This window comes from Myotis yumanensis, unplaced genomic scaffold, assembly GCF_028538775.1.
Source record: "Myotis yumanensis isolate MYYU_CA2020_CCGP unplaced genomic scaffold, mMyoYum1.0.hap1 SCAF_12, whole genome shotgun sequence".
Classification (NCBI taxonomy): Eukaryota; Metazoa; Chordata; class Mammalia; order Chiroptera; family Vespertilionidae; genus Myotis; species Myotis yumanensis.
Genome location: NW_027223763.1, coordinates 268,871 through 281,432, shown reverse-complemented (window position 1 = coordinate 281,432; position 12,562 = coordinate 268,871). Strand labels below are relative to the sequence as shown.

Here is a 12,562-nt window from a genome sequence, read left to right as displayed (position 1 = left end):
CTGAGAGCAGGCCCTCATCCTGCCGCTGCAAGTTGCTCAAGGCTGCCTTGAAGGTGGAGATTTGCACACCTGGGCCCGGCTTCTCCCAAAAAGCCTCCTCCAGGGGCGGCCTCTGCTTTCACAACCACCTTGTGCAGCCCAAGCTGACCACTAGGCACGGCCAGCTCTAGGCATCCCGACCCAGGCTCCGCCTCCCAGGCCCTGCAAAGCCTTGGGCCCTGTGTCCGGAGCCAAGGCAAGCAGGGCCTGGGAAGGGTGGATGGGAGGGGCACCTGTCTGCACAGGTGTTTCATGTGCCCTACCCCTGGGCCTCAGCCTGGCCTGGGGTCGGATGACCCGGTCTGAGTGAGTGGGGCGTGCTCTGGGCAGCTGAGCGTGGCCGGGGACCAGGGGGCATCTGTGAGCTCTTCCAGCAGGTCTGGACTCGCATGGAAGGAAACTGGGTGAGTATTTTGGTTCCTGAGCGAGAATCAGGGCAGCACGTGTGCCTCTTCGGTTTAAATCGGATCCTCCTAGCTTCTCCCTTTTTTGTCCTAAATTTCCCTCCAACATTTGGAGCAGCTGTTTGAGCAGCTGCTGCCTCCTGCTCTGGAGAGGCTGAGGGTCGGGTGGCCGCTGTGGTCACCTCCTCCTAGGTGCATGCAGGGTGGGCACGCAGCCTGGACACGGGTGAGAGCTGGGCACACACTCCTGGGGACGGGGCTGGACAGGGCTTGAGCGGCCTCAGCGGCAGCAGCTGGAAACACCCAGATGAGACAGGTGGAAGGACTTGCGGGGCCAGGCCCTTCGGTGAGAGACGTCCTGCCTGGGAGGCCCAGCTCCGAGCATGGAGTGACCCTGGACGCGACCATCCATACAGCGAGGAGGGTCCTACCGACAGGCCCGGGACACAAGGGACATGCTACTGTCTGCTGGTGTGTCCCCCCAAATTCATGCTGAATCCTAACCCCCAGTTGGTTAGGCTGGGCTCCTGGCAGTGAGGTGGTGGGAGGTGGGCCTTTGGGAGGTGATTGGGGTGTGAGGGTGGAGCCCGTGACTGGGATCAGCGCCTGAGAAGGAGGCTCCAGGGAGCCCCTGGCCCCTCGTCCCGAGGCTGGTGGTCTGTGGACCAGGAAGCCACGCTGACAGCAGCTCAGCCTGGGCCTGGGCTTGCAGCCTCCAGACTGAGAAGTAAATGTCTGTTGCTCCTGAGCCCCCATCACAGCAGCCTGACGGACGAAGACGGGCGACCCCCCATCTGTTCTTTCAACTGTGTGTGGGCGCAGTGCTCAGGGGGAAGGGCAGCCTCCTCCAGGCTGACCCCCAGGGACCTGAGGTCAAAATAGGAGAATGGGTTTGGGCCCTGGGGGGCACGCAGCCTGGGCCCTGGCTGCTCTCCCCCTGGGGTGCTGGCCTCGGGCTGCCCTCCCCAGAACCCTGTCCACTCCAGGCTGCGAGGCCCTGGCTTCCTCTCCCTTATCTCACAGGAAGGGGTGGGCGTGGAGGGAAGCAGACACCCTTGCAGCAGGCGCTGAACAAGGCCCTTCTTCATGCAGATCAGCTCAGACACTGGCCATCTGACCCAAATTCGGGCGCCCCTGCCTCTCAGCACCAGGGGAATATGACCAAGGGGCGCGGCCCCCACCCTTCCTTCTCTGCAACAGCACCTAGAGGGAGCGCTGAGCATGGGGGGGCGGGCAGGACCCACCACCCTGCTCTGCCCAACTCAGGTGCACAGCCCAGGACTGGAACCTGAGGACAGCGGAAAGCACACATAGGCATATGTGCACAGGCACGTACATGCATGCACAGAGACAGACCCAGGCATGTACACACATGCACACACAGGTATGTACACACGGGCCTGCACACATGGGCGCACACGTGTGCCGCCCCAGCTGCACGGCGGGAGGAACGTGAGGACCCAGGGGCTGCTCTGGCTGCATCGCTCAGGTGTGGCCTCACAGAGGAAGAGCATGTTCCTTGTCTGCAGGGAGGCAGCGGGAGCACAGAGGGTTATTCCAGGACAATGTGAAAACATACAAATAATTCATGTCACCATCATGTGGGTTGTTGTGCATAACGAATTCACGCTTCACACCGCTTTCCATGGCCGGAGGTGGCAGGAGGCAGAGCCCCCTGACAGCAGGCAGGAGCCCGGGCCTGGAGGAGCCCCCCACCCATCGTGGGACATGGGGGAGCAGGGTGCCACTGGGTCCTGGAGCCAGGCCGCCTCCTAAGGCCACTCGGCTGCCCACTGCTGCTGTCCCTGGACATCACGGCTGGGCTGACGATGGCTTTCTGTGTAAACATTCACAAGGCCTCTCAGCCAGGGCTGGTTGTTCATATTCTAGGAAAGCGGAGTGGGGCACATGCTCAGAGTGGGTGCGGGCAGCGTGCAGCTGATGGGAATGTGGCCGTGGACATTTCAGACCCACCCTTCGGCGTCAGGGCTCCTGTCTGAGAGTCTCCAGGCAGACCACGGGGCGGTGGGGCAGGACCAACTGTCCATGGGGTGCCTGTAGCTTCTCCTAGTCTCCCCCTACGTCCCCCACCTTCCTGGGCTCCAGGCCTGCACTGCTGTCCACCCTTCTCCAGGTGTCTGTCCCACACCCACAGCCCTGTCTGCAGTGGGGACACGGACCGCTTTCTGCACCGTGTCCACGGTGGGTTCCCACCGCAGTTAGGAGCAAACCCAGCCCATGCTGGGCCCTTGGGGTTCAGGCACATCCTCTGTCCCCCTCTGGCCAGGGCTGCTCACATCAGCTGGCTAGTCTCCGCCCTATCCCTGCTGGGTGGCAAGTGACCAGGGTTGCATGGGTCATCTGGGCATCTGGGGTACTGCATGGGCCACCACGATGTATCGCCATCTCTTGGCTTAGGACGCACAGTAGCCCGAATACCATGCACTCTCCTGTGGGGCCACTTCTGCTGCAGACTGTGTGGGGGTGCTGGCAGCTGGCCCGTGGAAGCCGCCCCCAGCACCAGCCGCCATCCCCAGGCGCAGTGCGGGCCACACACCGAGAGCCACAGCAACCTGCCAGAGGCCCGAGTGGCACAGTTGCCAGCAGGCCTGGGCATGCTGCCCGCTGGGGCTGGGGGAGGGGCCAGCCAGGAGCTGCTGAATCAGCGGCTCCGTCTGTCCCTGTGTGTCCCTGCCCCTCCCAGGAAGGATGCTGGTGAGGAGGGAGCTCCTCCTGCTCCTCTTCAGGGAGCTGTTGGGAGGCCTGCCAGCTTGCGGGGGCTCTGGGCAGTGGCTCCTGCGGCCAGCGCCCCTGCATGGAGCCTGGTGCAGGGGGGGCAGGGCCATCCTGGGCGGGTGGGGAAGGGGCTAGCGGAGAGGCCCTTCCAAACAGCACCAACAGGGAGACAGCACAGGCCTCTGCAGATGGAAGCACGTTCCCTCCCAGAAAGTGCCGAGTCAGCACAGCGCCCTGCCATGCTCTCCCCTCCTCCAATCACAGGCTGGACGCGGGGACGCTCAAGGTCAGGGCACATCAATACCGTGGGCGGCCCTGTCCTCCGCAGGGACTCGGTCACACTCTAGGCCACCAGCTTCCCGGGGGTGGGGGCTGTCCCTCTCCCAGGCTGTCCAGCCGGCTGCCACCACCTGGGGGGGAGGGAAGTGGGGGACATAGGAGCCTGGACAGCACCCAGACTTTCTCAAATAAGCCTGTGGTTTCTAGAAACTTCCAAAGCATCACCCCATCTCGCCCCCCCCCCCCCCCTCAGCCCCTCACACCCCGGCTGCTCATTTCCATCACAGGCCTGGCAGCTGGGCTGGCTCAGCTCTTCCTGCCCAGGCACCGCCAGCACCTGGCCCCAGGGAGCCCCACTGAGCTTGCAGACCTTTGTTCGAGGGAGAAATGCTCCCTCCTCCCGTCCCTTCTCTGCCCCAGCCCTGACCTCCAACCCCAGCCCTGACCTCCAACCCCAGCCCTGACCTCCGACCCCAGCCCTGACCTCCCACCCATCTTGAAGTCGGGAAGCCTCCTGTTGTCCTCCTGCCCAGCAACTGCCCTCCCCCAGACGTGACCATCTTCTTCCTGGGCCTCGCGGCCTCCCGTGCCCGACGCCCACAGCCACTGCTCTCCCTGGGGCCACCGTGGTTTGGTCCACACTGCCCACCCTCCACCCTCCAGGTTGAAGACGGGGCTTCAGTGCCCAGCTCCTGACCCCAAATCAACAGCCCGTGCTCTCCAGCCACCAGCCTGCAGGTGCTGCCACCACCAGATGGCATGGCCAACTCCGGTCCTCTGGGCACTCCCTGGCCTTGGAGTCCCCATCGTCACCCACCTGCCCGTCCTGCTGTGCACTGGGCAGGTGGCCCTCCTCACCGTCCCAGGTCACGGACTGACTGCCCGTCTCCTGACCACTTCTCTACCTCAGTGCAGCGGGGCCTTGGGTGGGGGGGCGCCGAGGAGGGAGCAGCAGCCGAGGCTTGGAGGCTCCGCAGGATCAGTCCTGCCCCAAACCTGCCCCAGCCCCTGCAGGTGCTGGCGCCTCACTCCAGGATCAGGAACCCTCCAGAAGCTCCAACCACGCAGGTCATTTGCTGTCCTGAGGCCTGCAGGCCCGGCAGCAGCACCCCTAGCTCACTAGGCTTTGTCACAGGAAGTTCACCTGTGGCTCCGGGCTGAGGCTTTTGTGAGGATTTCACCAACTCCGCCATCAAAAGCTGGCCACAAAATGAGTCGGGTTTTTTCTAAAACGTTTAGTTCCTCAAAAGTCCAGAAACAGCAGACAGGCCTCTTGTAACAGCCCATCCCTCTCAAGGTCACTTTCGGGCCATCGGCTGCGCTGAAGGACACCACCCTTGTCCCCTGCACAGAAGCCAGGGAAACCTTACGAGACGTTCTCTGAGGAATCGTGTCTCTCGTTTTAACCTGCTTTCTGGTTAAACGAGACTGTAACTTGGGAAAATACCCTGGACACAGGCAACAGCGTGGTGGTGACCAGAGGGAAGGGGTGGGGAGGTGGAAGAGGGTGCAGGGCTGATCAACGTGACGGAGGAGACTGACTGGGGGTGCAGAGCACAACGCGATGTACTGGTGACGTATGTAGAATTGTACCCCTGAAGCCTATCTGATTGTATTAACAATGTCACCCCAACAAACACAACTCAAGAAATGGTGACTTTCTGCCTCCTTTCCTGCACACACCTTGTCCCTCAGGGTGACTTCCAGACTCCCTTCCCACGCCCCGGTCTGCGAGGGTGTCCCCCATCTATTTAAAGGCCCCACGCCTCATCTGTGGTGGGATTCAGTCCTCCGGAGCCCAGGCAGGCCCCCTCGGGCCGCTGACAAGTTCTCACTGCCATCCTGCCGTCTGTGGGGCAGGCTGCCACCTGGACCCGTGGCCTCAGGTCAAGGCAGGCCCCCCCGCAACCCCTTCCCAGCATCGCAGATGACTGTTCTAAACGTGCCAAATTTTATTTGTTTGTTGTTAATATCCTTAAAAAAGAATAAGCTTTTTGAGCCTCAAGCAATCACTCCATCAACACATTAAAAAAATAAGTTTAATGCAGGTGGCTCGTTTCATAAAGAATTTCACAGGCACTCGAGGCCCCGGGCAACTACTCATTGAACGTGTCAACTCCTGGCACTGCCGCGCAGACACCCAAGGGGGCACACATCCAGACCCCTGCCATCCCCATGGTGTGCTCACGCCTACCTCAGTCAGGGGACTTCGGAGGATTTAAGCAGCGTGAATTAATTAACACAAAACAAAGCTTATAGGAAACAGCATGACTTAGTGCAAAAGATGCTCCGCAGTGCTGAGGGGGTCCCTGAGGGTCAGCTCCTCAGCTCCTTCCTCCAGGAGCCCTCCCACTGACCTCAGGCTGACCACCGTCCAGCAGAGCCGGCCACAGAGGGGCATGGTTACAGCCAAGTGCTTTTTGCTTTCTCTACCTGATTTGGGGTTCCTTCCAGTGGCACATAACTGTCCTGACAGTCCCCCTGGGGCCACTGGCCTCCCTGGCCAGGCAGGGTCAAAGGGGCCACTGCCAGGGAGATAAGGGGGCCCCTCTGCCTGTTGTCCCAGCAGAATTATTCAGAGTGCCCGCCCACTGGCCAAGGAGGCCCACGGTGGCCACCCTGTCCCCCTCGCTGCAGAGGCCAGAGGGAGGGTCTGGACAGACGCTGGCTCTGGAGTGTGTTCTCTGTGACCAAAACAGTCCCCCAGGACCACCGGCCCTTTGTCCTCTCCTGGCCACAGTCCCTGCCGACATTCATTTTTGCTTTCCACTCCCCAGCTGCTCTAACTGCCCCGGGGCAGGAGCAAAGGGGCGGCCTCGCCCCTCACCCAGAGATCCAGCCCCGGGCCACCCCCCCGACGCTAAGTGGTGCCTGAAACACAGGTCTGCCCACGTTTCGTGGCGCACACTCAGCACACCGCCCGAGACCTCCGACATCTGCTCCAGACACACGTCCCCATTCTGTGTTCTGACCAAAAGCAGCCCCCAGAGCCAGAGAGGGATTGAGGTGCCTCCCCAGAAACCCACAGGTGAAGGGGCCTGACACTCCCCGACCTGCCCAGGAGGAAGACGGATCTGCCCGGGGCCCTGACTCCCTGTGGGACTGCGCCTGCACAAACAAGGCCCTGAAGACTGGCCGGGACTTAAGGCCCCAAGGTGGTCACTGAGCAACCTGGCCCCCTCTCAGGGTGCTGCCGGGCGGCCCTGTGGCAGTGTGGTGAATGGACCCGATGCTTCCCTACGGCTGGGGCCGGGGCGAAGCCAGGAAGACCCCTCCAGACTTGCTCCTGGGCAGCACACCCCTACACCACTGGGGACGCCTGTGTCCTGGGGAGTGGACGGGACACAGAGGCTCTCCAAGTACAGACTGATCGTGACCGCCCCCAAGCACGGCCTGGAACCATGGGCGGGTGGCCAAGGGTGAGTGCCCCTGAACGCACACACAGGAGGGTCAGCGGACGGGAGGGCGCAGCGTCCATGCACAGAAGTCACAGCCCATTCCTCTCCTGGGCAGAGAACCAGCTACTGGACGTAGCGTGAAAGACAAGGCCCTGAGCTACCCGGTCAAGAAGCGGCCTGCCGCAGGCATCGGCCCCACTGGTCACAGTAACCGAGCCCGGCCCAGGCCGCGGGCGCTCACATATCCACGAAGACCATGAAGCACCAGCCCAGGCCGCCCACCAGCAGCAGGGTCACGTGGATGCCGTAGACCATCAGCTCGTTGAGCAGGCGGAAGTCCACGCGCCGGCGGCCCAGCAGCAGCAGCAGCACCGACAGCTTGAGCTGGAAGCGCAGCAGGACGCGCACGCCCAGGTACTGCAGGCAGAACAGCGCGGCCAGCGCGCCCCACAGCGCGGCCGTGAAGAGGCTGCAGCTGAAGTAGAGCAGGAAGCGGATGAAGCCGTAGAGCCAGCGCGCGCGCACGTACACGTCGAAGTTGTTGTACTTGGTGCGCGCCAGGCGGGAGGTGCGGAGGGGCCCGGAGGCTGCGTGCAGGCAGGTGGTGTGCGGGCCGTGGAAGGAGCGCACCCGCCGGGGGATGGGCATGACCGGCATCGGGGCCTCGGCGCTAGCTGACGGCAGACGCAGCGTCCAGGCGGTGGTCAGCGTCATGGGCACCTAGGCCTGCGAGCCCGCGGCGGGGGAGACGTGGGCCTGCAGGGAGCGACAAGCAGAGGAGCCGGGTCAGCCCAGGAGCAGCCAGCGAGGGAGCCCGTCCCGTCCCTGCCGGGGGCACCTGCCAGCCTGGGGCGCAGGGAAACCAAGCGCAGGATGCCGGACCTGCACAACCGCTGATGAGGACACTCCAAAGGGACCACAAGTGCTCATTCTACCAGGGACTGGGGACAGGGCCACGGCGGCATTGGGCCCCCTGGAAGCCGTCAACGCCGAAACGTGGAGGAACAGGAGCCCCGGCTAAGCTCACCTTCCACAGGCTCCGCCAGTCCACTCACTAGGCTCACCCTCTCGCTGTCATCTGGGTGCCTGGCCCTGCCTGGACCAGAGCCCCTTTTATCCAGGGGGAATCAAAGTCCCTCAGTGGCACCCTACAGGACCAGGACGAGGGAGGGGGTGCCCCAGGCACACACGGAGCAATTCACCCAGGTGCTGGGAGCTAGACAGCTCTGCAAAGTCAAACAGGTGCGGTGGGAAGCGGGGAGCACGGACTAAGGACCCACCATGCCTGGCAGGGGATGGCAGCCGCCTGCTGGTGTGTCCGCAGGACGCAGGGCGTGCAGACCGCCTGGAGGATAAGAGAAGCGGCAGCGGCTCCCGGTTACGGGGGAACTGCCATCTGAGGCTGCCTACATCTGTGGATGGAAACAGAGCTGAACGGCAGAATGTGCACAGGCTGCCGGGAAGCACCCGAGGTCTGCCTGCCTCCAGGGGGGCGGCAGCTGCGGCCCCGTGGGCGGGGGGCTCTCCAAGTGCCCTCTCCGGCGCCAGTCCGAGCAAATGGCCACCGAGCTGTCCGGCCGGAGGCGGAGGAGTGGGGAGGCCGGCATCCCCCGCCCCACAGGCCCAGCCCTCCCCGCAGGGTTTGGCCAGAACCTGGTCTCACAGCAGCTGCCCGCGCTCTGGGCTGCTCCTTCCAGCTCCACCTCGGCCTCGCCCACCCCCCGGGCACGCAGGGCATTCGGAGCCGGTGCCCTGGGCGGGGGGGGGGGGGGGGGGGGGGGGTCGCGCCCCTCACTTTACGCTGCGGGACCGGCCCACCTCCCATCTCCACGGGGCCCGCGGGCAAAGCAGCTCCTGGTCCCCGAAGACGCCCACGCCTCGGGCTTGGAGGTCGGGGAGGTGGCCGAGGCCGCACGCGGGACCGCCGCGCAGCGGCTCCATCCGGCCGACCGCCCCAGGCCCCATCTTCCCGGGCGCTCAGCCGCGCCGGTGGCACCGACTCTCGGATCAACGCGTGCCGGGCGTGAGGCGGCTCTGCCCTCGGGCCTCTGGGGGCCTGGGCATCCGCGAGGGCAGGACCGACGCGCCGGGACCCCCAGGAGCCGCCCACGCCCGCCCGTTGCCCTGGAGACGCCCGGGCCGCCCCGCCATCCCGCTCACCGGGTGCCCTCTCCGCGCCGGCGTCCCGGCCTGCGGGCTCCGTGGTCCCTCGGGGCTCCCGGAGCAGGGCGGCCGCATGGTGCCCACGCACGGTGGCTGCGGGCCTGGCGGCTCCCGCGTCCCCACCCGCCCCGAAGGGCCAGGGCTCCCGCGCCCGGCGGCGTTTGGCCCCGCGCGGCCGCCGTAGCACTGCCCTCGCGCCCTCCGCCCCCTCCACACCGCGAGCGCCTCCTGCCCCCAGTTCGGGGCGGACGTCCGCGCGCGGGGCGCGCTCCATGACGTTACCATCGACGTCTCCGCTTCGCGTAAGTCGCCGGCGCAGCTCCGACTGGCGTGCGTCCCCGCGCAGCTCCTCTGCGCACGCGCCGCTGCGACCCACGCGGCCAGCTGCGCGCAGGCGCCGCTCCGGGGGGCGGGGCTGGGGGTGGAGCCCGCCGAGGGCACCTGCGGGGGCGGGGTCCGCGCGGGCCGGGGGTCTGCGCCCCGAGCGCCGTGGGGCCTATCCGAGGCTGGCGGGTGGACACCCACAGGCTCTGGGGTCGCCCCTTCCTTGGAGAACGGATTTCTATGCAGATGTTTTACTTTTTTAATATGTGTTTTTATTGAGTTCAGAGAGGGAGAGAGAGAGAGAGAAACATCGATGATGAGAGAGAATCATGGACCGGCTGCCTCCTGCACGCCCCCCGCTGGGGATCGAGCCCACAACCCAGGCCTGTGCCCTGACACGGAATCACATCGTGACCTCCCGGTTCATAGGTCGATGCTCAACCCCTGACCCGCGCAGGCCAGGCTATGCAGACGTTTATAAAATATTTTAATCCCTCGGAGGTGTCAGGATAGAGGGAGACACTTCTCCTTGGATGTAGTCAGCAAGTGACATTCGCCTGAATTCCATCAAGTTCAAAGACTGTGCAAGTCCCACACCTCGGGAGCTCCGTGCCTGCCTGTCGCCTGGTTGAGTCCTCACGCCCAGCCCCTGTCGTGTCGGAAGGACCCAGTGTTGAAGGGTCTGGCAGGGTCGGATGAGAGGGAGAGAGGGAGGGAGGGGCGAGAAGACCCGAGGCCCAGAGCAGCTGTGCAGCCGCAACAGAAGAGGCTGAGAAAGAAGGAGCCGATGTGCAGTGTTTCTTACAGCGCATCTTCTCTGCAGGGTGGGTCTCCCCGGCTCTGCACCCCCACCTGCCAGTGCCAGGCAGCCCCCCCCCCCGCCCCCTTGTTCTAGCCCCTGAGCTGCCCCTGCACACTTGCCTTTACTGCAGTCCCCCTCCACCTGCAGAGCTCCTGCTCAACCTTCAGAACCTGGATCAAATAACCCCTTCCTGGGAAGCCGCCTCCCACCTTGTGCCACCCCTTCTGGCCCCCACCACCCCTGGCAGGCAGGATTCTTACGCAGCCCTACTCCTTCTCCACCCACAAAGCTGCAAAGATTCCCGGCTCCCCCGCTAGCTGTTTTCTGCCTTGCCATCCAGTCCACACATGCACGTGTTGAAACAACTCCAGGAGCCTCACAAACAATGCTTCTGACCACACGCTGCAGAAGCCAGGATGGCCCCCGCCTGCAGCCTGACCACCACCCCTCATACAGTGGTTCTCCACCTTCTGGCCCTTTAAATACAGTTCCTCATGTTGTGCCCCAACCATAACATTATTTTCGTGGCTACGTCATAACTGTCATGTTGCTACTGTGATGAATCGTCATGTAAATATCTGATATGCAGGATGGTCTTAGGCGACCCCTGTGAAAGGGTCATTCGACCACCAAAGGGGTCGCGACCCACAGGTTGAGAACCGCTGCCTCAGGAGGACCTGGGCAGGCTCAGGGCCAGGGCCTGGGGAGCCCCTGACGTGCTGTGCTTGGTTGCAGGCTTGCCCTGGTGTGGGGGTTCCCAGCTCTCCATCCTCGGGGGTCCCCTGCCCCAGGCCTGCCCAGGCCTCCCTCTGGCAGGGGCCTGGCGCCACCTGCTGGGACAGCACGGGCAGTGCGGCTGAGTTAGCCACAGGTACCGGTGATTGGGGCTCAGAGTCTGGGGATAAAGAGGGCGCCCTCAGCGGAATCCCACGAATCCCCGGTTGTCCATGGCAGAGCTGAGTCACCCCGACACAGAGACACAATGGCCTGCAGACCCGGAAACCTGGTCTCTGGCCTTTCAGGGACACGTACTGACCGGCTGTAAAGGACATTTGTTCTTGCTGTGCCCGGCGCCTCTTTAACGGCCCTGCAGTCACCTCGACAATCAGAGACTTCCCCCCTTGGCTCTGTGCTGCCTTAGTGACCAGATCCTGAGACCTCAGGGACCCCATGATTTCCGGGGTGGGGGTCACAGGCAGCTGTACAGCAGCCACTTCCCTCAGCACCCAGCTGCTGTGCTGAGGGGGAGCGTGGGGGGCAGGGTGTGGAAGAGAGGGCACGGGGGGGGGGGGGCAGGTGGGGACTATGTGGGGAGCAGGCAACAGTTACGTAGAGGGCACGTGGGGATCCTAAGGGAGGAACGTGGAAGTCACATGGGGACCATGTTGGGGGACCCAGAGGACATGTTGGGGAGCATGTGGAGGTGTCATGGTGGAAGTCATACGGAGGGCACCTGGGGAGCAGGTGGGGACTGTGTGGGGGTCTCTGGGGGGTCTAGTAGGACCACGTGTGTTGTGATGCGGAGGGAAGTTGGGGACTATATGGAGGTCATGTGGGGGGCATATAGGGGCACCTTGGGGCCACATAAAGGGCACATGGGGGCATTTGGGGGTCATGCTGGGGCACGTGGGCTTACATGAGCGCACGCAGAGGAGGCCATGATGGCTCCAGTGCTTGGCCCTGCTGAAGCCAGCCTTTGGGTGTTTGGTGCCACTGTCAGACCTGTGAGTGAAGGAGCCTCCAGCCCACACACTGAAGGGTCATGGGTTCAATATCCGGTCAAAGGCATGTACCTGGGTTGCAGGTTCGATCCCCAGGCCTGGTTGGGGCGCATGCGGGAGACAACCAATCAAGGTGTCCTCACATCGATGTTTCTCTCTCTCCCCCTCCCTCCACCCTTCCACTCTCTCTAAAAATCAATGGAAAAAGTATCCTCTGGTGAGGATTAACAAAAAAAAAAAAAAAAAAAAAATGGAGGCCCGGGCTTTGAAGAGCAGCGGGCCTCAGCCTGGCCTCTCCAAGTGACCTCCATGACATTGACCCACCCAGGCTCCGTCTGGGCAGCCTGTGCTCAGGGCGGGATGCCAGGCGCTGGGCAGCGTCTTCGTGAGCGACGTTGGGGCTTGCAGGGCGGCTGGGTCAGACTCCTCGTTTACAGTTTGCCCCATTTTGGAAGTGTGCCCCTCACCCACCCTAAGCTCCACCTTCCGAAGTGTAGAGCCTTCTCTGTGCCGGGCAGCGCGGCCCAGCCTGGCACAGGGACAAGGAGGAGAACACACGGCCCAGCTTCTTGGCGGCTCTGACCTCCTCCCAGGCCGCAGGCCCCTCATTATCCAAAAACCCAGGCCCAGGCCACGAAGGGGCCACGGGAGGCGTGCTTCAAGGCTGGTGCCCACTGCCCAGGTCTGTGCTACTTC

General features: G+C 63.7%; 2 protein-coding genes across 5 annotated transcripts in view; both read right to left on the bottom strand.

Moving 5' to 3' along the window:
- NACC2 (NACC family member 2) overlaps nucleotides 1-9,068 on the bottom strand; it is a 58,032-nt gene extending 48,964 nt beyond the window's left edge. Inside the window, exon 1 of the mRNA XM_070430194.1 lies at nucleotides 9,017-9,068. The gene's annotated coding sequence lies outside the window, so the exon portion shown is untranslated. The remainder of the gene's footprint in view (nucleotides 1-9,016) is intronic.
- TMEM250 (transmembrane protein 250) lies at nucleotides 5,480-9,350 on the bottom strand. 4 transcript variants are annotated; one of them, XM_070430200.1, is made up of 3 exons: nucleotides 9,302-9,350; nucleotides 8,137-8,268; nucleotides 5,480-7,612 (listed from the first exon to the last, which is right to left on the bottom strand). In XM_070430200.1, exon 3 carries the CDS (start codon nucleotides 7,568-7,570, stop codon nucleotides 7,094-7,096), a length of 477 nt encoding a protein of 158 aa, XP_070286301.1. In that variant the 5' UTR covers nucleotides 7,571-7,612; nucleotides 8,137-8,268; nucleotides 9,302-9,350; the 3' UTR covers nucleotides 5,480-7,093. The 4 variants fall into 4 exon arrangements, with proteins under 4 accessions (XP_070286301.1, XP_070286303.1, XP_070286300.1 ...); XM_070430202.1 differs by lacking the exon at nucleotides 9,302-9,350 and adding an exon at nucleotides 9,017-9,098 and having other exon boundaries at nucleotides 8,137-8,201; XM_070430199.1 differs by lacking the exon at nucleotides 9,302-9,350 and adding an exon at nucleotides 9,017-9,089.
- Nucleotides 9,351-12,562: the final 3,212 nt, after the last annotated feature.